The 15,679-nt window shown below is 48.3% G+C and overlaps 2 protein-coding genes across 5 annotated transcripts in view; one reads left to right on the top strand and one right to left on the bottom strand.

Annotated features, from left to right (window-relative positions):
- Nucleotides 1-15,679, bottom strand: part of LOC147033655 (tubulin alpha chain-like) — a 497,880-nt gene that overhangs the window by 40,357 nt on the left and 441,844 nt on the right. For both annotated transcript variants that reach the window (XM_085871741.1, XM_085871742.1), the window contains exon 2: nucleotides 9,726-9,889. The gene's annotated coding sequence lies outside the window, so the exon portion shown is untranslated. The remainder of the gene's footprint in view (nucleotides 1-9,725; nucleotides 9,890-15,679) is intronic.
- Nucleotides 1-15,679, top strand: part of LOC147033664 (uncharacterized) — a 65,573-nt gene that overhangs the window by 19,395 nt on the left and 30,499 nt on the right. For all 3 annotated transcript variants that reach the window (XR_015055585.1, XM_085871747.1, XM_085871746.1), the window contains 2 exons: nucleotides 8,860-8,916; nucleotides 10,074-10,130. Coding sequence is in view for 2 of the 3 variants with exons in the window: in XM_085871747.1 (XP_085727873.1) it covers nucleotides 8,860-8,916; nucleotides 10,074-10,130 (114 nt within the window). In the remaining variant the exon portion in view is untranslated. The remainder of the gene's footprint in view (nucleotides 1-8,859; nucleotides 8,917-10,073; nucleotides 10,131-15,679) is intronic.

The raw sequence follows: 15,679 nt of genomic DNA, 5'->3' as shown, positions 1-15,679 counted from the left end.
GTAAATGACTGTACATAATAAGTAGACGGTTGTAGTTCTTTTGTCGTGCTTTTGTTGCTTGTATAATTGCACACATGTTTTATTGTAATAAATGTCCTTGTGTGAATGTAAATCTGCTCGTTGCATCCATTCCCTCATTGACTGAACAATTCGTGTGTTGGCAGTTCAAAAGCCGTTGGTTTGCCGTAATAGGGGGACATTTGGACCGACGGTTCTCGGCGATTACGCCGCTCGGAATCGCTCACGGACAAGCTCGCCTCGGCGGTTTGTTCCGTACGATTTCCGTCGAGGGTGGAATACCCTGGTAGTTGGATCACGTGGGTATTTAGGTACATTGAAGATTGGCAATCGACGCTACCCCACATGATCTGCCGATTGGCGTATTTCGGTTCTTGTACAAGGACGCGTCGCTCGGAGTTATCCGGGCGGCGATCTATATTCCAGGCGATCGGTCGGGCCAACTCAACTTGTGGCTCTGTTCAGAGCGGTCGGTTGGCGGCCGACCCCCCCCCCCCCAGCCCGTAACAATTGGTGTCAGGAGTGGGATTCGGCTCCCTCTGCCTCCGTAGCAAAATTCAGGGAGTCGGATCAGGGGTATACGGAGCAACCCCCCCCCACCCCCGTGTCCCCAAATTACGAGCATTATAAATTTTATTCCCAGCATGCAAAATGTTCAGCCAAGGCGAGCAGGGGCAGGAGGGATTAGGATTGTGTTTGAATGTAGGATCCATGGCCCGGGACGGTTCGTTTTATTATAATCGCACCACGGATTGTCGTCAGTGGGAGCGGCTTGTGCAGGAACGTTACTGGCAACCAAAAACGGAGTCGCAAAATGGCAGCATGGCCGCACCTCAGCACGGCACGAGGCGTGAGCGGGCCGCTATTAATAGCGCTACGAACCGCGCGGCACGGCGGAAGCGCTTCCATCCACCGGTTCAAACCACAGGGGCATGGCAGGCGAGGCAGGGCGACGATGCGTACATGGCCGAACTTCATGAACGAGTGTCTTATGCCTTGGGGCAGCGGAAGTGTGGTGATAAATAGGTCGAGGAATTGCATTCATTTGCCATTAAATTGGATGAGATACGGCGGCGCGCAGACGAGGTTCAGGACGATTGTGTTCATGGGGAGTCACAACAATTGGACGAGGCACAGGAGCGAGTTCGGCGGCTGGAGGAGCAATTAGCCAGCACAGTCGATGAACTACATAGGGAAACGACGGAAATAGATCGGTTGCGTGGGTTTTTGTTACAAAAGGCGAGCGAACTGAATAAATGAAAGGAAGAGGAGCGAATTGGTAACTCCCGGGATAGAAAGCACATGGAAGAAGAATGTGAAAGAGGTGTGGAGATGAGAAAGGAATTAGAAAAGAAAGCTTCTGAGTTACAGAAACACCAAAACAAAGAGAGGGAATTACAAAACGAGTTGTGGATGGTGAGAGAAGAAAGAACGACAGCAGAGAATGAAACGTCAAGGAACCACAATGTACAGATCGAACAGCTGGAAGCGAAGGCCAGATTGCAGAATGAGATGCAGGAAAAAGTAATGGGAGAAGAACGAATGAGACAGGAGAAAGAAATAAGTCATTTGAAGGAAATAACGAGATTGCAGAATGAGGAACAAGAGAGACAATGGGAAAGAAAACAAAAAGAGTATGAGTTTGAAATTCAACGACAGAAGGAAAAAAATAGGTTGGAGTACGAGGAGAAAGGGAAGGAGAAATCAGTCGATTGAAGGAAACAACGAGATTGGAGAAGGAAGAACGAGAGGAACAGTGGAATAGAAAACAAAAAGAACATGAATTTGAGGTGGACCAATTGAAAGAATAGGCGAGGCTGGAGTGTGAGGAGATAGAGAATGAACAACGAACGAAACAGGAAAAAGAACTAAGCAAATTGAAAGAAACGATGAGAATGGAGAAGGAAGAATGAGAGGAACAGTGGGAAAGGAAACAAAAACAATATGAGTTTGAAATTAATCAACTCGAGGAGAGAGCAAAATTGGAGTCCACAGAGATGGAAAAACTCCGGAAAGATAACGAACAGTTAATGGGGCTCAGAGAGGAAGAACGACTCAGATGGGAAGGAAAATGGGGCCAGAAAGAAACAGAGACAACAGAAATAAAAGGTACAGAGACACTGGAGATAGAGGGTGAATTGGACGGGGTTAAAGACGGACACACACACAGAGGTAGCGAGGCTTAATGGGGGCGAGCTGGCAGACTGTCTCGTGACCTGGTGCGAGCAGCTGGATAGCCTCCTTCGGGAACGGAGGGAGACGCTATTCTCCCTTGAAGCAAATCACGACCAGGTGAGTTCAGTCGTGCCGAGCGAGTTAGAGGGGGCGAGTGCTGTTGACGGGTGCACGAGGAGCTTGGGGGGTATGGAGGCCCCGGGAACCCTTGTGGTGGCACGATTCCCCAGTGTGATTGGCCCGGTGTGTGTGGTGAAAGGTGTGAGTGCAGCGGGCGTGTTGAAATGCGCACCGTGTATGGAAGAGACCCCGTGTGTGAGTGGCGTGGTCACGAGCGTGCCGGGGTGCGTGCTTCCCAGCACTCCGTGTGTGGAAGAAGCACCACGTGTGGAAGGAATGACGAGTATGCGTGAAACCCCCTCTGCGAGTGGAAGCCTGTGTATGAGTGAAGTACCGTGTGTGAGTGAAACCATGAGTGCGAGGGAAACGGCATGTGTGAGTGAAACGGCACGAGTGAGTGAAGCACGGTATGTGAGAGAGACAGCGTGTGTGAGGTCGCTGTGTGTAAGGGAGATGACAGTCTGTACGCGGGAGAACGCAACCGCATTCCCGTGTCCGAATGCCATGGTGGAGTGTGTGAGCGTCGTGGCACACAGGAGTGTGTGTGTTGAACGGCGACGACTACGGGACCAGATGAAGGACAAGGGCCGAGTAGCGGCCGTAGCTGAATTGAGAACCGTGCCAGGTTTGCACAGCAGCGAGCGCGGGGTCCGTGTTGTGCTACGCACAAGGCCGCCACGCGCACGGCTGCGCAGGTGAAACCCGGTCCGGAAACTCCAGTGGTGGATGTTAGCCGATCCCGCAGACGGACAGAAGCTAGGCTGGATTCGGAATTTGGACCGGATGGGTTCTCCAGGCGAGCGTGTTTGTAAAGCTCTGACTAGCAGAGCACATGTGTTCGCGTGGGGAAGCCCTCGAAACGCGGGGATTGCTTTGAGATGCTCAGAGTGATGTCATGGCTGCACGTGTGTTTGGAATCTGGCAGAAGGGAATTCCTTCCGGATGGTACCGTCCAAGAGGGACGAGGTGCGTGGGGCGCAAGCAGCTGCCATGACGTCACGGAAAAAGAGCGCGGCTGTGAACTGCCACGCTGGTGGTGCGCATCATGAAGGAAAAAAAAAGAGTTGAGAAAAGCAAGCCTCGCTTCGGGTGAACAGGATTCCCAGGCAAGGGGTGGAAGACCCCCTTGTTTGGGCGCACAGGAAGTACTAGTTAGGAGGATGGGTTAGAGTTAGTGAGACCGGCGTCATGGGGACATGGGTTGTACCTCATGGAGCCCGTGGGATGGATTAGTTCGAGGGATTTTAGTTTAGATTTAGAAAATAGAATTTTTGGATTTTTGGAGACATGGACAGACTGGAAGTGTGTGGTGGAGATGTAGCTTAGCTACGTAGAGTAAATGGAACGTGCATGAGTTTTAAGGGATGACGAGGGAGCACGAATTAGTCAGGGGATTTAGTTAGAAGGATGACAGTGTGGAGTGTTGGTGTGAGTTGCGAAATGGAAAGTGTGTGAGGAATGAGTGTAGGACAGCGAGCTCAAGTGTGTGAGTGGAGCGAATGTGGTATACATGGTGCGAATGACTGGTTGGGGGGAGGAGTGATTCCCACCCAAGTGACCCTGGGGTCAGTTTAATGTGAGCTAGTGCGTTATTCAAATTTACTAACAGGAGGTCGTTTTGTTGTTGGTGTTGAGAGAAGGCACGAAACCCATTTGGAGGGGTGCAAGAGTTCATGGACCGGCTGGGAGCGTGGCTGTGGAAAGTTGAGTATTTGTTTAGTGGGCACCCCGGGCACTGGACTAGTCGGCCAGAGTAGGCCAAGGGCCCAAGAGGGGCCGGATAGTGTAGTGGGCACGGGCGTCCCGTCAGAAACGGGACCCGTAATGCCAGAATGCCACGGGGGCAGTGTAGTGGGCACGGGCGACCCTCGGAAAGGGACCCGGGGCATCAACACGCCACGTGGGCATCGGACGGGGGCAATGCCAGAGGGCAACCCCCGTGTTGTAGGGAGCAGCTAGGCTCAGAGGCAGCCTGCGGGCCTGGGGGTGCCATGGTTAGAGTTTGGCAGAGGGGGAGTTCCTGCCAGTTGAGCCACGCTGCCCAGCCAGGAAATTGTGCGAGGGCACGTATGAAAATTTGAGGGCAAGGCCCAAACTTATAATGGACAGCAACACAGGCGACGGGAATCATGGTTTTTACAACCGGTAGTTTTAAAGTGTGAGGCGTTTTTGGAAAGCCCCGTGGTAGTTTCAGGTTAATGAACGTTAGGGTAGATAGGAGATGTACCCCTTCGCACCATTCATCCCTTCGCTCGTTGTAGGCCGCTGGACTCACCTTGTTAGATCGCTGAACTCTGAGGAGGCCATTCTGAGGCTTCGTTGGGCCTCGACACAGGATGCTAGTCTCTCCCTATTCCCCTCCAGAGAGGGAATGTAGGGGTTGGGAGTAGGCTAGGCATACATGATAGGCTAGCCGGACAAAGAAAATAAAGGGGGTTAGGGAGACAATTATAAAAAAATATTAAAAATAAAGAGGGGCTAAATTTTGTTGTTTTGTGGCAAATTAAGGGAGCGGGTATGGACAGAGACAGGCAAAGGCGATAGATTGGGGGGAGGGGGGTGGGGGGAGACAGTAGGCTTGGTCTGAGCCCACCTTCAAAGCGGCTGGCACCACTGCACTCCTTCCAAACCTGATGGAACCACACCAGAGGCCGACCAGCTTCACCTGTCGGCCTGTTGTGCTGCAGCCGCCTGTTCTGCATGGACTTGCCTTGCCATGCCTCGTTTGCCTGCCTCTGCCATGACCCCATGCCTGCTAGCCCTTGTTTGCGTTTGCCCCTGTGTCCATCCATCACCATGTGCGCCAGGAACATCCAGTTTTGCAAGGACTGCCCTGTAGGAAGCCCGTGCATCCATCATGTCCATTTGTTTTGTGACCATCTCCATCCATTCCCTTGCACCAAAGACTTTGCAATGACTTTTGCCTTTCCCCTTTCCCCTTTCACAGATTACAAGTCCTGGGCCATGGTTCGTGTAATGTAATAGATAAGTTAAGATTGTAAATACGTGGAACCCCTGCCTGCATGTTTGTTTTAGTGCCGGCAATTTTGGTTAAGTTGTCCGAATGAGTCTGAGAGTTTGTTAATTAGTTACGCAGCGCATGAGGTTATTTATTTTTAGGACACATTTAAAGAAATGTCGCACTCAGGGATCCAAAGGTAGAACGTACTCGGGAAAACTTACACATGCTGGTCACACGAAAATTTGACGATTCGGGATAAGTCTGTAAAAAGGGGAGGGGGTAGTGTTACGAATTTGGAATTTGATTGCACACAACATACAGGTCCCTTTAGTCAGCTATGTCGATAAGTGCATGTTCCCTAGATAGCTCACCTTTCATTGTTTAAATGTTCAGAGATCGATTAGATGCGCTGCGGATCGATTTAATAGTTAGGGAACGAAACAATGGAGACGTCCCTCCCCCTCTTCTTCAAAGAGGAAGAAGAACCCTGCCATCCCGTGATGTCAACAACTCCCTCCAACCCGTGGTTGAGCGGGGGGGGGGTGGATCACGAGGGCATGAGTCACGCCGGGTGCGGGGGAGGGGGTGGGAAGGATAAAGCGGAGATCCTTTTCTGGTTCGTGTTGGGCGTCCCGTGGTAGGGCTGAGTTCGTGCCCTGAGTTCGTGGGAGTCCCGTGGCAGAGTTCGTGAAGAGTCCCGTTCTGAGTCCCGTGTGCAGAGTTTTTGTGCTGAGTCCCGTGGGAGAAGTAAGCTTTTTGCTTCGGAGAGAGCAGTCGTTCAGCAGGCCATCGGGTCCTGCTTGGCTTGCTTGGCTGAGGCCTTCGGAAGCTTTTTGCTTCGGCTGGCTCAGTGAGCTTCGGCTGCTGCTTTGTTTTGGAAGGAATTTGAGCCAGTTGTTCAGCTCGAGCTGCAAGTGGAGGCTTCTTCCTCTTCTTTCTCTCCTTCCTCTTCTTCTTGGTTTGTGGAGCTTTTTGTTCTCCATTTTGTTTCCCGGCTTGGTGCAACGCATCGGCCTCTTCATGGAGTTGGATCCTTGGGGAAGCAACGATCGACAGGAAGGATCGGCGCCTTGTCTCACCGGCACGTGTTGAGAAGCGCGGGAGGATTCGCGGGAGCTCGGGAAGGATCGCGGCGATTGGATCCAGCTCGCTCTCGCTGGAGCCCGGGTCCGGATAAGTTTAAGACCACACGAGGTGGAAAGGTTCGAGTCAAGCTCTGAGTTTCAGCTCACCTGTCCTCCGAGCTGGAGCACGTGATTAAAGGCCTCAGCCACCATTTCGTGTGTGTGTGTGTGTGTGTGTGTGTGTGTGTGTGTGTGTGTGTGTGTGTGTGTGTGTGTGTGTGTGTGTGCGCGCGCGCGTACATGTGTCCGTGGGCCCTTCTAATAAGTAGAAACTGCTGTTGAGTGTAAATGACTGTACATAATAAGTAGACGGTTGTAGTTCTTTTGTTGCTTGTATAATTGCATTCGTGTTTTGCCCTATTTAATTGCAAACGTGATTCATTATAATAAATGTCCTTGTGTGAATGTAAACCTGCTCATTGCGTCCATTCCCTCATTGACTGAACATTTCATGTGTTGGGAGTTAGAAAGCCGTTCGTTTGCTGAAATAGGGGGACATTTGGACCGACGGTTCTTGGCGATTACGCCGCTCGGACTCGCGCACGGACAAGCTCGCCTCGGCGGTTTGTTCCGTATGAGTTCCGTCGAGGATGGAATACCCCGGTAGTTGGATCACGTGGGTATTTAGGTGCATTGAATATTGGCAATCGACCGTACCCCACGTGATCTGCCGATTGGTGTATTTTGGTTCTTGTACAAGGACCCGTCGCTCAGAGTTATCCGGGCGGCGATCTATATTCCGGGCGATCGGTCGGGCCGACTCGACTTGTGGCTCCGTTCAGAGCGGTCGGTTGGCGGCCGACGCCCTGGCCCGTAACAATATCAATCCATTCATTGGGACCATCCACTGTGCAGAGCGTTGGTGCTGCCGAAGCAGGCTCATTGGCTATTGAGCACAATCCTGGACAGGTCACCACTCTGACACAGGATAGCAGCAGGCTGGCACTCATTTTGCTGACCTCGGAAGGATGACAGGCAGAGTCAACCCCACCTGGTATTAAGTCAACAGCCGAAGGGGATTTGAACTCTGGATACTCGGATCCCAAGTCCATCACCCTAACCATTAAGCCAACTCCAAGCATAAATGTTGGTATATTATGCAATATATCGTTTTTGGCTTATCTCTCAATGGTGAAGAAACACTTAAAAAAATTCTAGTCGCTGGATTTGGATTCCGATCTTCACCAAAATCAAATCAGTTGGTTGATGTCACACACCCAACTGGCCCACAGAATATCATTTGAATCCGTCCACAACTTTTTCAGATATCCTGCACACAAATAGACAAACAGATATACAGGGGTGAAAACATGACCTCTTTCCACCTTCGGTGGTGGTCATGAGTAATGAAACAAACAGAGTGTGTGCAACAAACAGCAACAAAGACATCGCTGGAAAGATTTACTTAACTTTGGAAGCAGGTCAATCGTAAATGTGAGATAAAGCTGACAAACCTGAAACCAAAAACGAGATTAATGATAAATTGATAACCCGATGAACACAAATATTAACTTTGACAAACTCTCAAGGTTGAATCGTTATACACAGGTATGCACAGATGATAAATCCCTTACTCAAATGATGCCAGAGTACAGGTCTGTAGTTGCTCACAACAGCGCCGAATTTAGACATGTGGTGGCCCTGGGCAGCCTCCAGTAGTGGACGCCCACCCTACCTTAGAATACTAAAAAGGTGACAAGACATATTTTCCGTCATCCATAAAGTATATTTTTCAAAAACAAAGAATCTGAACTTCTATATAAAATAGAGAATGAGATAAGATGAATATGTTATATCTGTTATAGATGAATATCTTATATCTGTTCCACTAACTACCAACTACCATTCAGGTACTCACAAATACATTTTTCCTTACCATTTTTTTTTCATGAAATATGTGGAGGCCCCTTGGTTGTGGAGGCCCCTGGGCAACTTCCGGGCTTGCCCATGCCTAAATCCGGCCCTGGCTCACAAATGATAATGGAGTACAGGTCTATAATTGTACGGGTCTGTAGCCTTGCTCACACATTGCTCACACGCAACACCACATGTCGCAGGCTACAATGCCTGGCTCTCCAGCACAGGTCCGAGTACCTGTACATACACCTGAGATGGTGTCCGATCTCATCATGCTGGTCCCGGGCATGCCAGGACCCCTGTCAGGTTACAAGTGTGTGCCCATGAACACCGCTCCACAAAGCACAGAGTTGTTACTTCACACACTACGGGGCCTTCCTGCTTTTCGCTCCCTGCTACTCCCTCCAATTGCTGCTCTTCAAATCCATGTTTGACGATTGAAAAACTTCAATGCAAAAACCACTCTGAAATAGAAAATCTGCCATTTTGATGTTGCAGTTTATATTTATTAAAATATCAAATGCATTTGTCATGTAAATACCATTGAACGTGCCGTTTTTTCCAAAAAGTCACAAAAAAATGACTTTTGTCAATTTCTTGCAGGTGTTCTTCCGGTTTCTCATGAAGCTGGTGTTCAATACATTATTTCAGATTTCAAAGGTACCGTATACTACATCGTCCTGTTTTAGTTCTTCTTGTTGCCACTTATGTATCAGAATGTTTCAGAAATATATGAAAGATTAATATGATGATGCAAAATATCTCGCATCTTCCTGTTGCATAATCGGTTTGCATCCCCTTGATTATTATGTAGAACCCTGTTCTTTTTCATTAAGATTTCATTTCATTAAGACCTCCTTCCACCTTAGGTGGTGGTCATAAGTAATGAAACAAACAGTGTGTGCAACAAAGACATCTCTGGGAAGTTCTACTTAACTTTGGAAGCAGGTCAATCGGAAATGTGAGATAAAGCTGCCAAACCTGAAACCGAAAACTCGATGAATGATAACCCAATGAACACAAATATTAACTTCGACAAACTGTCAAGGTTGTGTAGTTATATACAGGTATGCACAGATTATAAATCCCTTACTCAAAATGATACAAGTATTCAAAAAGAGAACTTATCGTTGCTCTATGTCTCTGCACTGAGAAATATGGCCATAAAAACACAAAAGACAGAGATTAGCAATCAGACATGAAAGAATGACTTTGGGAGCTATATTCTGTTATTAAGTACAGGGTCGGAGGCAGCAAGGGATGGTTAATGGAAGGGGAACGATGGAAGTGTTTTATACAAATTTCAGGAGCTTGTGTTTAAAGATGGAAGAGCTGGAAGGGTGGATTGGCGAAAGGTATGACATAGTTGCTGTGGGACATGGATTAGTGATCAAGGCAACATGGAGGATGTGAATTTAAGGCTACAGGGGTTACAGGTGTGATAGGAAAAAGAAAGAGGCCTCGCTCACCGGAGTCGGTCCAGCCTCGCTCACACATTGTGCAAGCTCACACGCCACACCACATGTCACAGTCTACAATGCCTGGCTCTCCAGTTCAGGCTCGAGTACCTGCACATACACCAGAGCTGGTGTCGGATCTCATCATGCTGGTCCCGGGCATGCCAGAAGGACCCCTGTCAGGTTACAAGCGTGTGCCCGTTTAACAACTTTAATGTAAAACCACTCTGAAATAGAAAATCTGCCATTTTGTTGTTGCAGAACATATTTATTAAAATATCAAATGCATTTGTCTTGCAAACAACATTGAAAATAAAAAGAAATCATAAAAAAAATGACGTTTATTTCACTTTCTTGCAGGTGTTCCTCCAGGTTCTCGTGAAGCTCGTGTTCAGCATGTTATTTCCAGTACCAATGGTACCATACACCAAATCCTCCTGATTTAGTTCTTCTTGTTACCATTTATGTTTCAGAAATATACGAAAGATTAATAAGATGACGCAAGATATCTCCCATCTTTCTGTTGCTCCATCGGTTTCCATCCCCTTTATTATTATGTACAACCCTGTTCTTTGTGTATATATATATATATATATATATATATATATATATATATATATATATATATATATATATATATATATATATATATATATATATATATATTGTTGTAGATTTCCGCCGGTTCGGTGTGCGCACGACCCTTTTTAGCCCAATCCAGGCCGCGCGTCCACCGAATGCGACAATCTAGTCGTAGCTTCCGGACCAATGCCAAAATCCAGCTATGGGTGTTTTTAATATCACACCATAAACCAGCCAACTCTTCTGTCCACGCGCTGCAGGCTCAATCGCCGAATTATCGACATACCTAAGTATTCGCGCGGACAGAAATGCCGGGAGTTTATACCTCGACGGGGCCTGCACGAAATCGAGTCGCTTAAGCGGCTCGTTCCATAAGCGAATGCCTAGCGGTTTCATTTCGCCAGATCCCTGTTGGACGAGATTATTTTATCGGCGTTAAAAGCTAGCTAATTTTCCGAACGCATCATGGCAGTTAATGTGAGGAAAGGGACGCAACGAGCAGGTGACATTCAACAATGGGGAACATTTATTTGTACAGAAGGCATGCAGTCAATGAATGGGGATAGGGGACAGGACACGAGCAAAAACCTACAGCCGATATCTATTATGTAATGTACATGCACTTAGAACAATTCTACTTACGGACGAGGTGCCACAGACTTTCATGCAAAACCCAAGAAAGGAAGAACAGGCTCGTAAGCCTTTATTATTTCTCAGGGCCGGGATGACCGGAACAGGCCCTGCGAGACCGGGCTGGCTACCTGGCCACCCTCGTGGTGACTCGATGGGTCCTTTGGTCGGCGACCCTCTGTATCTGTCTCGTCGTCAATGCGGCAGCTGTTGTAACGGTGGCTTGGTTGGTCCAGGGCCTAGCAGCACACCCGACTTTCCACGGCCGTCTCCCGACTCTCCGACGAGCTGCCCTCCAACCGCCAACCGGCTCTCCGATGCACCTTCCTCTCTCTCGTCTCCCGACTCTGGACTCCAGACTCCAGACTCTCTCCAACGGCCCAGCCCAACTTGCTTCTCGGCGTTCCAGCACGGCTCTTTATCGGCTCAGGGGGTGCTCGCTCTCTTACCTTCGACCCTTCACCCCCAGCTGGCTCTGCCCCTCTCACTTTCGATTGGCCAGCTCTTTCAAAAGGTAAGGCCGTTCTGATCCGTTTTGCAAGTCATGCTCGCACGCGGACGTGGTAGAAATCACCGGCTTCACACGGACGTGGTTGAAATCTCTCTTCCGCTCCAACGAGGATATGGCTGGATTGTGTCGCGATGAGATGCTGTTTGTTGGTGAGAAGATGGCGGTTGTGGAGAAGATGGTGAGGAGATGTTTGTGGAGAAGATGGTGAGGAGATGTTCGTTTAAAATAAAAGACAGAAAAGAAGAACACTACCTCAAAGATTCACAGCCCGGCACACGAACAATGTCCTTTTCACTTCGGTGGGGATTCTAACCTAAAACATGTACTTATCGAAATAACTGATCTCTGGGGAACCTGAATGATGTTTTGTGAATTTCCACCACCGTAACAATATATATATAATATACCATACACGATGGTGAAGTAATCGTTTAATTTTCTCTTTTTGAATTGATTTTTACAAAAACCATCCGTTTCTGATGGGAATGGCAAGATTGGGCAATTTTACGTTTGAGGTGGCCACAAGCAATCCCAACAAAGTGCAATATTCCCATGTACACACCAAATAGACCTACAACCACCAGGTTTCAAAGCATTTCCGGTTCCGAGGACTTCCGGTTCCGGTTTTGAGCGGCAAGAGGTCTCCTTCGGGGCTCCCTGCTGACATTCTCAAAGTTAAGTTCCGGTTGTTATTTGTCCCGTTTTAACTGTTTAATTTTCTCACCTACATGTTAATGTGTGTTCCTAGTTCGGTTTTGTTTCAAAAATCGTGCTATTTTGTGAATATTTATGTCGACGTTCTTACCTGGTGTTTGAGGCCTAGTCCTAGGCTTGAGGCCTACCGGTTCCACTCGGTGTTCGATCGTTTTTTTTTGTTTGTTTGTTTGTTTTTTCTCCCCATTACCTTCAATTTCTATCCTCCCCATTACCTTCAATTTTCATCCTCCCCACTTTCCAAACATCCCCCATTCTCCCAACTAATCTCTTTCTTATCTCAAAAAAAAAAAAAAAAAAAATTATACCCAACAACAACAACAACAACACGCTCACCTTCTCCCGATTCTGCTACTTCTTCTTCCTCTTAACTTCCTCCTCGTCTTCCTCGATTTCTTTTTTTTTACACTTCCATGACCTAATCTGTTGAACTCTCTCATACATTAATATTAACAACAAAAACGATCTTATAATGCTTCATCTTCCTCTCTCACACATGTGGTACTCTTTACTGTTTCACAATGCACTACTCTTCTGCTATTTTAACAGACTGCTCTCATTTCGACCTCTCCTTCATTCCTTGCCTAAAAAATCCAACTATTACAGCGCTTCTTCTCTCCATGCTCTGAATTCGCCTTCATTGCATCCATCAAGAATTGTGTTAAATTGCATCTCTGACCTAAAACTTTTAAAAACCACAGTTTGCCATGGATGCTCGCTTTCCATCAAACATTCTTTTTTTCCAACTTCAGTGCCAACTCACCCCCCTCACCCCTCACTCTCACTCTCAAAGCAACCATCCCACTCTTCTCCCTCCAAGCCTCCCTCTCACCTCTTTCAAAAATTCCCCCCTCACCTTTCTCCCACCTTTCATCCCCCTCACTCTTCCTTCTCTAAGTTGCCCCCCCTCTCATCCACCAACCTGCCTCCCTCCACTGCCCTCTCACCTCCATCTCTTCACTCCAGCTCCTCAAATCCTCAACTGCCATCTTCCTTGTCTCTTGTCCCCCTCTCTCCAGCACCACAGAGCCTTTTCTACTCCTCATTCGGCCCCCTCCCCTCGCTATTCTGCAATACCCCACACTCCTTCAGCAACCCTCCTTACCTCCCCCTCGTCCCTCGTCCTACCCTCCCCGCCCCCTCCACCTCCTGCACCCAAAGCCTCCTCCCCACCTCTTCATTAAAAGTGTGGACCTCAAATATCCGGGGCCTTCGCTCAAACCTTTCAGATCTTTCCATGCAGGTTGCCACTGACAAACCAGACATTATCTGCCTAACAGAAACTTTCCTCTCCCAAGACGTGTCTGACTCCCAAGTATCTCTCCCTGGTTACTCCCTCTTACGGTATGACCGACCTGAGCCTCGTCCTGGTGGAGGTGTTGCTCTCTTCATCAAAGACTCTATTCTTCACTCTCCCTGCACTGCCCTCACTCCCCCACACCCCCAGGAATACCTCTGGCTTCGGCTTCCCCTCCACTCCCACCTCATGTTTATATGTGTACTGTACCGTCCACCGAACAGTGATGACTCCATCTACACCTCACTCTCCGAAAACATGGACCATCTTCTATCTTCTCATCCAAACTCTCTCTTCCTCTTATGTGGCGACTTCAATTGTCATCACGCCAGTTGGCTAGGTGTGGGTACCTCTCTCACCTGCCATGGGACATCAGCAAAAGCTTTCTGTGAGTCATTGGGACTGACTCAATCGGTCAACTTCCCGACCCGGATCTCAACCAATGGTACTCCATCTCTTCTGGATCTGATTTTGACAAATTTCCCTGACAATATCTGCTGCTCTTCCTTCGCTCCAATCGGTTCTTCTGACCACATCCTTATTAAAGTGGACATCTCTCTCGCTATTATCACAGAACCACCTCACCGCCGTCGAGTCTGGCATTTCACTCAAGCCGACTGGCAGGGTCTCCGAGCAGCCATCAAACTTACAGACTGGTCTCCTATCACTACTTTCTCAAACATCAACTCATCCTGGGAATTCTTTCAAAGAAACTTGCTCTCCCTCATGCACAGATTTATCCCCTCTCGTGTTCAGTTGTCTTACCCTTCCTCCCGCCCTTGGTTTACTGAAGCTTGTGGCGAGGCAGTTGTCCTGAAACAACTTGCCTTTGCCTCATGGAAAGCAAACCCAACTGAGGGCAATCTCAGTTCTTTCCACAGAGCTCGGAACAAGTGTGTATCTACCCTCAGGAGAGCCAGAAAACAACATCTTTCTCATCTCAAGTCTGAACTCTCAAACCTCTCTCCCTCCTCAAAATCCTGGTGGCGTTTAATCAAATCTGTTTCTGGTGTATGTTCCCCCTCCATCCCCCCCCTTACCTCAAATGGCCGCACTGCTGATTCCACACGTGATAAAGCTGAATGTCTAAACTCGGTGTTTGCAGCTAAATCTTGTGTCCTAAACCCATCACTATCTCTACCCACCTTACCCAGTCGCACCCAACTGTCCCTGGACTCTGTATCCTTTTCTCCTGACAAGGTGGAGAGCTTGCTTTCAAACCTCGAGTCAGATTCTGCAACCGGTCCAGACGGCATCAGCCCACGTGTCCTCAAAGCCTGCTCTTCTGCTCTTGCTCTCTCTCTGTTCTATTCACCCTCTCATTTTCCCAAGGTCATCTGCCATCTGCTTGGAAATCTGCTAACATCACTGCCCTGCATAAAAAAGGTGCAAAAACAGATCCCTGTAACTACAGACCAATCAGCCTTCTCCCAATCATCAGCAAGGTTATGGAATCCATCATCGCTTCAGACATGAAATCCTTCCTCTTCTCCAATGGCTTGATTTCCAATCATCAATTTGGTTTCAGACCAGGTCACTCTACCCTGGATATGCTGCTACTGCTCTCCCATCAATGGATGGAGGTCCTCAATGCCAGACAGGAAATCCGAGCCGTATCCCTGGACATATCACGTGCTTTGACACAGTCTGGCACCCTGCCCTACTCACCAAACTCTCTTCCCATGGTATTCAAGGCCATCTCCACTCATGGCTCGCAGACTTCCTCTCCTGTCGCAGTCAACGTGTGGCCCTAAATGGAGTTCTTTCATCCCCTCTTCCTGTGCAGGCTGGAGTTCCTCAAGGTAGCGTTCTGGGCCCTGTTCTTTTTCTGGTTTTCATCAATGATCTCTCGGACTCTCTGGAAAATCCTCTATTTCTCTTTGCCGATGACTCCACCCTCTGCCGTACCATCTGCCATCCCTCAGACCGGCAAGCAGCAGCTTCTTCGCTCACTGCAGATCTGGATAAAATCACAAACTGGTCCAACAAGTGGAACATGTCTTTCAATCCAGACAAATCTCACACTCTCACTATGTCTCTTCGAAAGGAACGTTTACAAACCCCCCCCCCATCCACTTTCTCAACAATCCTCTGGAAGAAGTCTTTTCTTTCAAGCTTCTGGGTCTCACTATCTGCCATGACCTTTCCTGGGAAAGTCACATTTCCAACCTTGCCTCAAAAGCCAGTCGCCGATTGGGAATCCTCCGTCGTGCAAAGTCCTTCCTCGGCCCT

This window comes from Eptatretus burgeri, chromosome 2, assembly GCF_056783735.1.
Source record: "Eptatretus burgeri isolate ZD-2024b chromosome 2, Ebu_testis_v1, whole genome shotgun sequence".
Lineage (NCBI taxonomy): Eukaryota > Metazoa > Chordata > Myxini > Myxiniformes > Myxinidae > Eptatretus > Eptatretus burgeri.
This window is presented reverse-complemented; position numbering and strand designations above follow the sequence as displayed.